At 45.0% G+C, this 11190-nt stretch overlaps 1 protein-coding gene across 1 annotated transcript; it reads right to left on the reverse strand.

The window, feature by feature from the left end:
• Positions 1–3790: 3790 nt before the first annotated feature.
• Positions 3791–11109, reverse strand: Vta1 (vesicle trafficking 1). Its single transcript, XM_050171758.2, has 7 exons — positions 10979–11109; positions 10543–10637; positions 9767–9894; positions 9596–9671; positions 8333–8459; positions 7319–7600; positions 3791–5462 (listed from the first exon to the last, which is right to left on the reverse strand). The coding sequence occupies exons 1-7, from the start codon at positions 11085–11087 to the stop codon at positions 5311–5313; spliced, it is 969 nt and encodes a 322-aa protein (XP_050027715.1). The 5' UTR covers positions 11088–11109; the 3' UTR covers positions 3791–5310.
• Between the last annotated feature and the right edge of the window lie 81 nt (positions 11110–11190).

Below are 11190 nucleotides of genomic sequence, written 5' to 3' on the forward strand. Positions count from 1 at the left end.
ATGGACATCCGAAAAATCCAAAACGTAGAGTTAATATGATCCACACGATGCGATACGTCTCTTGTCATATCACGTCACTGCGAATATATCGCAGCATAATTTATAGCTCCTTGCCTGCCTTGACATGTCCTTGAGGAAAAAAAAAAGAAATGAGAAGAAAATTATCAAGAAACTCTGGCTATAAACACGTCCTGTACTCGCACATCACCTATCCTGGCGCGCTGAATTAAGTTTCGATCACTCGCTGCTTGCGCCAGTCGCCAGCTTTAACGAACGTTCCCCGCTTTGGAAGCCTGTCATCGCTCATGCTACGATAAATAACTGGCATAATTTATTACTGCGAATATAAAATAACATTCGGAATATAAAGTAATAATGAATGCAAATAAAAGCTAAAAGAAAATAGCGAGACAGATGCTTTACCGGAACATTCTCGCAGCGAGTGGGAAAAAACAACGCTGGCTGGAACGAGCAGGTGACCCACTTACCTCTCGCCCGTTTCCCACAAATCGAGCAGCAGCCAGCCAAATAGATCCGGTCTTACGGATAATTAACACTACTCCAAGCGGCTTGTGTCATATAAAAACAACGCGCCTTCCGTATAAAATATCTGGAACATGTATGTGTACGCAACATACAGGGTGTTTCACTTAACTCGAACCAAGGATTTAAAAAGAAAATGGTTACCCGCAGTTGAATGAAACCAACGGCATATGGTTTGCCGTCATGTAGCGCTCCTTAAGGTAGTCCTTATACTCCTCTTAATTAGTTAATTAACGAAGATCAATTTTGCAAAATTTTTGATACTCACTGTAGGGCCAAGTGCATTTCGTTTCGTTGTAGAGGGGGTTCAGAAACAACCGATCCAATTTTTTTGCGGCAACGCACATGCTGCGCGGCGATTTTTTTCGGCGTTTAAAGAAAGCCCGCGAAATATGTAATAAAACCACGTGAGTGCGCGCGTGCGCTATCGTATTGCAGCGCTCTCAACCGTGCGGTGACCCTATCGCTTATCCGGGACGTATTTCCAACTGCTCGTAGGTACAACGGGGCGTGGAACTTGCGGAGACGACGGACGTTTGCGCGCATGCGCGAGTGAGAGCGGGTGCGAGAGAGGAAATGTGGGGAGTTTTGATTCTTGAAAATACGACTCTGCCTAGGTACTACGGAGGAGTCCCTTGGGGCGCGGTGTATGCGCTTGTCCCTAGGCGCGCCGTGCCGGCAGAAGTCGCGGGGCGCGGTTGTGCTGAACTTAGCATCGCAAGTTGGCGGCTCGACGCAATCATATTTAATCGATCATGTTTTTACTAATGAAAACAACGTGTCATTATTTCGCATTATTGGCGGCGCCTCCAGGACACCAAAGCGGCAACGGGGATATCAAAGCTATAGAAGCCGGACTGGTCCGTGGGTTGGGGCTCGCAGAGGCCGAAGCGTGCCTGTGGGTGTTCGCGTAAAACATTGGCTGTCCGCGATAGCGGACAGCCGATCTTATACTCCCCTGGCACGCTTCGGCCTCTGCGAGCCCCAACCCACGGACCAGTCCGGCTTCTAGCTTTGATCCCCCCGCTACCGCTTGGGTGCCCCGGAGATCCTGCGCCGCCTGCTTTAATATAACCTCAGGTGCTCTCCTGAGGCCTCCGTTTGCCGGTTACATGTGCCCTCCTGGAGCAGTGCTTGTAAAAAATCCGATCTATCGTCGCGACGAAAAATTCGACCCGCGACTTATAAAACACCAGTCAGAACATTGTCCCTTCAGACACAGCGATCACCAAGCGGCGTCCGCGCCCACTGCCTCACCGCGCGGGCAGCCAGCGGCGGAGCGTATAAACCAACTCGACCGAACTCCGCAATGCCGGCATGTCAGGGGACAAACGAATACAACGCAATCTAAGAAACCTCCTCCGTAGTGCCTAGGCTGAGTCATATATTCAAGGAGCAAAAGCACCCAGATTTTCTCTCTCGCGCCCGCTCTTACTCGCGCCTGCGCAGAAACGTCGAGCTCCGTCAAAAGTGGCACGCCCCGTTGTACCTACGAGCAATTCTAAATACGCATCCGGGACGACGGCGCTTCCTTTCCGTATGCCATTACACAAGATGCTGACGCACTGTGGTTCAATGTGAAAAGGGAAGTTGGTGCTTTCTGCGGCCCACAGTGCACTACAAATACTTCTAGTTCACTGTACTGCGGCCCTTGAGGGAGCACGGCTCAGCGCCACGTGACAGCCCCCTCCTCCCCCTTCTGACTTTCCCTTTCATCCATGTCGCTCTTTCGGAGCACACCTCCTGAAACTTTCTGTTCCGTGGGAAAGAGGAAGGGGGGCTTTGCCAGAAAATATCGGGAGAGGGGGGGGGGGTTCGACCCTACCTGAGCCATGGCTACGCCAATGGCAACGCCGATGCATTACTCCGCAAAGTTCTGGAATTCATATCTCGAAACTGGTGTCATCCTGACAATTCCTTTCAAGTGGATCCGCCTTGCGAACTCTCCGGCTAGAATCTGTAAATTGAAATATGCGCCATAATCTAATTAGTTGAAAACGTAATTAGTGATTTGTTTCTTAATTAGTTCATAATGCATTTAAATTCTTTGTGCAAGTAACGACCGCCTCTTCGAGTAGACCAGCTCATAAACTAGAATTGTGCCATCTGCCACAGGCCACCGCAAAGCAACTTCACCAGGCCTGACCCGGCACACAGGCCAGGCCCGGGTTTCCGGACTAGCGCGAGCCCGAGAAATGCTCTACTCTAGGGTGCCGGGTTAGTGCCGGGTGCTCTATTGCACGCACCGCGGCACTCAGCCGAACTCAAATAAAACCCCTTAAACTTCGTAAAGTAGCGCCACGCTTTGAAGAATGCCGACGCCTTCTCCTCGCGCGCTCTGGCCGAGGCCGCGTCGCTATTGGCCTAATAGCATCACGTGGGCCCTCGCGCCGTGCATCAGCGCCATTTTCGCTCTAGAAGCGTCCACGGAGTGGCCAAGGCGGATTTGGAGTGGCGAGGAGCGCATGCTAGCTGCATCTGCGCCAGCGTGCGCTCCTCCGAATTCTCAGAGCCATCTGCTAAGAGCTCAACCATGTATTGCCACATTCATCTTCCAGTATTCAATGCATGCAGGGGCGATATTTTAAGCAATGCAGACAAAGCGAGCTTGATTGCCAAAAAAACAAATTAAAAGGGAAGACAAATCTTTTTAAAATTTTTTTGCCAGAACTCCAACACAGGCACGTCAGCGTGACGTCGCAGATTTTAAAACATCTTAATGTAATAGGGCTTAGCGGTGCAGTAAAGCTTTTAGAAAACTTGCCCGCTTCCTTTAGAGTACAATACAGTACGTCGTAACTGACGAATAATTAGGCCCAAACAAAATCAATGACGTCACAGACCGCTGGCACAGGTAATTCAAGGCAGTGTCACCACCCATGTAATTTTGGTGCCTTTTCTGTTTATCTTGATAAGAATGGCTTATTCTTTATTGTATTGCAGAGACATAATTTACATATGGAGTTCAAATTATTTTTCTGTTTAGTCTCTAACAAACCTGCAAGGATTCTGGATTGAATGTGAAAATTATGACAAACATTTAGGGCTGTTTTTATGTGGCGCTGTTCTTGATGTATGCAGATGATGAAGAACCTGCATAGATGTTACTGAAGTTCTTATTTTTAGTCTTGTAACTCTCCTTTTTATTTTATTCGTGCAAATTCTGGTAACTGCTCCGCCCTTTGCACAATGTTTATGCTGTTACTGTTCGTTATCTCAGGAAAGGACTCACACAACCACATGCAAAACCTGTGCTTACACAGTTTATTCAGAAATGAAGAAAAATTCCCAAAGATACATTTTCTTTAAAAACGAAGCTCTGTTTCTCCGGCACAACTCACTTGTTCATACCAAGTCAATGTATACCTCGCAAGAATAATTCCGCACAAATTGGTATACAACACAAAAATAAAGTATCCAAAGGACACTGTTTTTCACCATTCAGTGCAAAAATGTAGGCACAGGCAAGCACAAAAAGATAAGAAAATAAATTACCTCGGTATGTCCGGATCGGCAGACAACGCTCCTTTTCATTTCTTCTTTACCACTCTACAAGTGCTACTACGGTTTCTCCTTCATCAAAGACTTGCATCACATATAGCTTTGCTATTAGTACAACTAATTTTCCTTAGCATCAGAATATCTGTCTCCAGTATTAAAATAGTAGTAGCAAAAAGCAGAAAAGTGACGAGTTCCTTAACTGCTGCACACTTTGAACTGCGTGAACGTTGAAAGCTGTGCTCCATGAATTATACAGCCAATGATAGCATGCCAGCATGCCACTTGTATTCACTAAATATGAAAAAAATAAGACAGTAGTGGCTTATCGGAGTCACCTTATTCCATTGGTGCTAGGTACTAACAGTGTTAAAGATGCTGCAACTGTTCACTAATTGAACTATAAAGACTAAGACGTCTCCTAAAACAATTTAATCTCTTTAGCATTAATACAGGAACAGCAGCAGACAACTGAAATCAAAGTGCAAATTGAAAGCCAACGTCAATCATTTCAATGTAACACTGCAGGCAATCACATCAGCAACCATGTTTCAGCCTGTTCCACGCTCGTTTGAGCCCAATTTTAGCGTGTTTACTGTAAGCTCCTCGTATAGTATGGAAAGGAGGTGCATCAAATCATTGTGTCAAGCAAGATCAACAAGTGCATCGTAGCAACATGTTAAAAACTGACCAAACATGCGAGCCATGAACACTTGACCAATACCAGCTGAACAATAAACTACAAAGAGGTAGAAGCAAACCGACAAAATTCATTTGCATGGACAATTTACATAAATTAGAGCAGCCTGCCAAATGAAGATGCTGTCTATATAATCCTCTGACAACACATACATGCTATCACAAGTGCTTGAGTTTACCTGCCTATAGCCAATGTGAAGCAACAGTCGCTGGCCAGATCATTGGTCTCCAATCCCCACATCGTCTTTGACAAAACTAGCTGTGCGCTGACTGCATGCAAGAATGCCTCACAACTTCCGTCTGCCCACTAAAGAGAAAGCAAAAAAGAAAAACAGAATAGAAACAGGCGAGATGCGCCCAGTCTAATGACGCGAGAGGGCCAAGGTCTTGCAGCAGAAGCAAGCTCTAAGGTGGCTACAAACACAGACACAAAATGACTTTGCACCAGACATAGCGGGACGCTGAGGGACGGTTGTTCGAAGAGGAGGGTGGGGACCGTCCTAGGCTAGATGTTCAAGTGGGAAGGGGAGCGTCACGAGGTCATGTCTTCGGGTCCTGAAAGCGGAGCCATCAGGGTCCCTCCGAGCCTGTGGTAAGCAACCTGAGTGCTTTCTGCAGGTTTTCAATGGCTGTTGGAACGTCTTCATACTGCAGCGCGCTGCCGGCAAACTTGCAGTACTTCTGAGCTTTGAGAAAGTCTTCCGAGTTCAAAGCCACGCCATCTGAAAAAAGAATAAAGAAAACCTACTGAACAAAGGAACTACAGTGAAGCTTTGTTACAACAGAGTTACGAGGACAGTGTGTGGACTTCATTATAAGTGGTATTTCGCTAAAAGCAGGTAGCTTTAAAGGAGCCATAGTAGCGCAGCTCGCACAATCAGACTGTGTAAGAGCTCATAAAAGGTTTACTGAAATGAACCTGCACACAACAGTGACACTACACCAGCAGCAAGATTCCGCCTTGTCTATCGGTTATCGTCATAAGTACATTCGGTCCCAAGGAGCTGGCTCCACTTGGCAGAGTGACCTTCACAGCACTCTGTGTTTCCAGGTTTGTGTCAAGAAACCCGAAAAGCCATTGCGGATGCTGCACTAAGCAGTCCTCTGCCAATATCCCACTTTGCATTTCATACTAAGTGGTGTACAGCAGCACTGGACTTTGAATACTCCAGTGATTAAAGTGCATGCACTGTGATCAGCAGTAGTAAAGACTTCGAGGAAAGCGATAATTCAACCAAAGCGATTTTTCTAAAGTGAAGAACTACTGTAATTACGATACTTATTCAAATCTAATGTGCCTAATGTGCCTAAATCTAAAGCGCACCCAACCACTACTCCCTCAGCTTGCCGCATATGAATGCACAGGACTGGAGGGTGAACAGCCACCCATTGCACGTGACCCCGTACTGAGACATGCACAGATTCTTTATTCAAGTTATTCAAGGGGCCCCAACACCTTTTCTTAAGAACCTAGCAATATGGTGGAATGACTGCAATGCCTTTCGAGGAATAAATTACTGAAGAAATTCTTGAAACAGGCCCAATGTGAACAAAGATGTGAAGAGTGCAATGTTTACTTTCCCCACTTCTCCTCGACTTATCAGTTCCTCAGCACTGGGACGACCACTCACAACAAAGCATCCCAACCTCCTCTCCCTATTGCTCCTTCCTTTCTTCTTGCCAGAGTGTACCTCTCGTTGCCCCTTGAGGCTGGTGTTTGACAAATGTGCCCAAAAGCAATGGAGGCGTGTTGACAGGATGCATTATGCAAAAGCTTATGGCGAGTAGTTCATGGTCATGGACAGTTGCTCAATGGCAGCCGTTTATGCACCATTGCACTAGCTGGAACATCATTGCCGACTAACATACGGCAAAAAAAAGAGCAGAAGCTGCAAGAGAGCATTCAATTTATCATGCACTATTGTAGGTTCCCTGCTGAAAGCAGCACAATATTTTGTTTGCATGTTCACGGCAACATTGTCTACAGCTGGGAAGAGTTCTTTTTTAAAAAAGGCATTCACACAATATCTTTGATTTTTTTCTCTTTCATTAAATGAAGGCACTAGACCTCTAAACCCTAGAAAAAATATTTACAAGCCTCAGAATGCCCTAAATAATTCAATATAATAGTTTTTCAATGGCCAGTTCCACTTTTGCTATGCAGGAGGTTGTGTCGTGACATAATGCAGGAGGAGGCCATGTAGGGGCAGAACATTTTAAAACTCCATAAGTCACTTCCTATGCTGCTACTTGTGAGGGCCAATGTACCAGCACAGCAGATGACCAACCGAGTCAGAGTGAGTGTTGAAACCTCACAATGGCCTGCTCCTACGTGACTATGTCCCGCGCCATGACATCCCGACAGAGAAGAAATAAAATATTATGAAATAATATTACAAAAATGTATTATAACATAACATTAAATTATTTACGGCCAGTATTTTTCTAGGGTGTAGGACTCAGAGTTTCATTTTAACACTTTAACACAAAAAATGAATAGCCTAAAACATGATGTCAGTACTCCTTAAGTTCAAAAGTGTTTCAGTGCCCCTCTTAAAGAGTATGGCAAAGTGCTTACTTGCAGCCCGAATGTCATCAATCGGTGCTATTGACGGTGAAGGCTGCGTGGAACCGCTAGGTGTAGAAGGGGGGGCCTGAGACCCTGGGGTGGGAACAGGAAGGGACGATGGCATAGGCTGGTGGTCACCGTAACTTGACCGGGCACTGCTGGGACCAGGCTCTGAGAATCCAGAGGCAGTGGCGCCTCCGACTGCAAACCCTGGAGGGAGCGGTGGAAAGCCATCGCTGCCTCCCACTGCTCCAGTTGGTCCGTTCGAAGGGCTTGGGTTGCCTCCGACAGCTGAGAAGGCCAAACAGCGTCTCATAATGTGATGAGATAATGCAAGTTTTTAAAACTACTGCTACTACACCATCATCAGCCTATTTTAAGTCTACTAGAGGATGAAGGCCTGAATTAGTGCAGTACATCAAAAAGAAAATTTTGATCTAGCACCGCTGACTTCTCCACTTTGTCTACGCATTACAGTTGGGCTGCAACAAATAGCTCAGAAGGCCAACAACATTGTATCGACAATCCTAGCGAAACGTGTCCCCAGAGTATGCAAGCTTCAAGAAACCACATGGAAAATGTCACCGTCAGCAATCTATTCTATGTGTGCCATGGGACAAAGACCAGAATTAGGCACACAAGAACCAAGAATATTGAGACTCCTACACCAGCTTTACAAGAAGGCTGAGTGTTTGATTGACAACAATTCATACCACAGGGTAAGTGGCCATTTTAGAAAGACCAAGTCAGTATTAGCTTAGTGTAATATTACTTCAGTGAGTAGACACAGAACTTAAAAGAAAAGAAGATTACCTATAACCATTTCTTACAACATTTCTTTCAGGCATAAATTACACAATTACATTCAAATATGAGCAAAACTGACAAGTGCTGATGATTTGACAGAAGTGATGGTAAAGCAGACAAGGATAATATATATATATATTAGGAATTTTCAAACTTAAATTACTTCAAGTAAACTTTTCAGTAATGCTATTCGCTGGTTGTGATGAATGACCATACCACCAGCGTCTTCTTCAAATCCTTCATCTTCGCCCTTCAGAGGTCCTGGAACTGGCACTTCGCCGTTCTTGAGGCATCGGTGAATGTATGCTGCCTTCCATCTTGCATACTTCCGATGGTTGGAAACCTGTAGACAAAGCGTTTAGTACAGCTTTACCATGAGAACTCTCACATGCTGAGCTGCCTCCAAGGCCAGCATGATGTAAAAAGTCTATTCCAATGCTGTTCTTTTTCATGCTTTTCATTAATGGCCAAAGCAGTGTTCTGTCCACGTTATCACTGAGATTTGCTGGCCATGAATGATGGTTGATTAAAGAACAGAATAGAAGAAAAGGAATACTTAGATTACACCAGCCCAAGTCACTTTCTACCCCACAAGCTGAGCATACTACGCACTTCTGCAAAGACTGACTTGCATTATTAAAAACAGGAGATGCAAGACGAAATAATTTTTTGCTGACAAAGTGTCACAGCAGCAGTTCACATCAGAATTTGTAGAGGTTCCGACTTGTTTCCAATGAGGGTGCCACAATGCAGTCGCATAATAATTGCCCTTTTGTGCTATAGAAGGTGGGCGCCACTGTCGCATTCACATAAATGTAGCCTGTAAGAGAAGCCATAGTGGGGTCTGTGTTAATTTTGACTGTTTCAGGTTCTTTAACCCTTTATTGACGAGCGCTGCCTGTAGGCAACGTAATTTTTTCTTACCGAGGTTCGGTGATTTTCAGTATGAGTGAACAGCTGAATGCTTCTAGAGAGCTGTTCACTTTAATAAAGGACTGGTGCACTTGAAGGCATATATTTGTTACAGTAAAGATATTTGGGTAGTGTTTGTTGTTTCGCTGCAAAATTCAGTGGAGAGAAGAGCCGTTAGAGAGCACATCTGTAACGGTTGTACGTCTTAAAGAGCTAGAACAGTGGTCACTGAGCGACGAATACGCACCGTAAGTCAATTGCATGTAGGCACACGGCCTTTGCATTGGTGCCTTTCTATGGGCAGTGAAAAAGCGATCCCCATAAAATAGGCAAAAGTGCCTAAAAAGGCTATTCACTATGATACCAAGCCCTTGAATTCTCAATTCTACCCAAACACTTAAGTTGGAGGTTACACAGGGGCTAAAAAAAATCAGGTACCTGCAGCAGTCAAATAGCTTTATCAGAATATTTAAAAAAATATATCTGCTCTACAGTCACAGTTTCCAAAAATAACAGCGGCTGCAAACAACAATAACTGTCCCTGAAGAGAGGCCAACATCAACATACCTCGTCTGTTAGTTCTCCAAACGTTGTGAGGACATCAAAAAGGTATGCAGCTGTGTAGAATGCCTTGATGACATTCCTGCAAAGTAAAATAAACCGCCGACAGCTAGCTGATAACACTGCTACAAGACAAACGATAACTGTCAAAGCTGGTATGAAACGAAGAGAACATACTTGTTAAAGCGCGCTGCCCTGTCCTCACCATCTGCCCAAAGAAATAGCTTCAGTGCTCTAGTCTCAATGTGTGCCTGGGCAACGACGTCACTATTGATGGCTTCTTCATCTTTCCTCTTGGCTTTTTCCTGCACAAGTATTAGGCAATGTTCCTGCAGCCAACCACTCAAGTGAGCTGGACACGGCATCCTATTACCTACTCCTACACAAGAAAAAATTCTTTCCCATTAAAACATAGCAATGTGGAAGCAAATGCAGCTTACTTCTCGTTTGCTTACAAAGCAGTTTTCTCAATTCTGCTAGACAGCTAGCACATTATTAGGAACGAAAATTCGTCGTAGGTAAGGTAAATACAACGGAAATATTGGTGAAGCTAGACTAGTGGTCATAATCCAAACCAGATAAAAAGTTCACAGAAAGATGAAAACTTGAAGTAAATGACAGCGAAATGACATAAAAGCCCGTTGTATCTCCTGTGTAAGACTTGCAAACACCTTCAGAATGACATAAAAGTTAAAAGCACTGCAACCAATTTTGTGCACTAAATTATAGTTTTACCTGCACTAGTTTTAACGTCATTTTATATGCTGGAATGTTAATTCCGCTCTGCCATGAACAATACATCCGAGCAACAGGACGGCCCATGAATGTTATCCTAAACAGACGTCGTACGGACACGTCCAAGAAGCTTAACACTACAGCGACATTTCTTGTTCGATCACTGTTGTTCACTAGCGGTCATAATTGTGTTCTTTTATCCAGAACTACACGCATACCTTCTCCAACCAATCCATGTAGGCCATGAGGAATCCCCTGCTTTCAGAGGAAGATCTGTCCACCTTCATACCAGTCTGCAGCGCATAGAGTCGGCCTGCAGCAGTGAGAAAACGCAACATATCAGAGATAGATAGCTGTAACGTCCGCAGCTGTCAACGTGAACCGCAAGCATCCGGAATAGAGACGAGATCTTGGTCAAGTCTGGCGCGCATATCGAGCACCAGTTCAAAGTCGCCACTCTTAAATCCCCAACACCAAATCTGCGGAGCACACATTTTGGGCAGAAAAGTGTCATTCTTTATCCGGCGATCTTGTGGCATTTAAACACACAAACAACACGGCGATCCTGCTGTGCTTCCGAGGGCCCGCCCCTCCTCGCTTCTCTATCCGCAGGCATGCATTCGGGATGACAATGACTTAAATCGTTGAGCTTACACCAGTAGGCGATGACTGGGTCTCTGGAGTCATGCTCGGCTGCTATTTTTACGTAAGGAAGCACTGACTTTAATTTATCGGGCACCTGCGGTAGCGGAGCGGCCGCCATTTTTAAAAGCTCCCTGTCTTGATGTTTGCCTTTCGGCAATATAAAAAAGTGACAGCGATTGACAGTTTAGAAAATAACTATTGCGTCTTAAAGTATATATTGC

The sequence above is a fragment of the Dermacentor andersoni genome, chromosome 6 (genome assembly GCF_023375885.2).
Source record: "Dermacentor andersoni chromosome 6, qqDerAnde1_hic_scaffold, whole genome shotgun sequence".
In the NCBI taxonomy this organism is placed as follows: Eukaryota; Metazoa; Arthropoda; class Arachnida; order Ixodida; family Ixodidae; genus Dermacentor; species Dermacentor andersoni.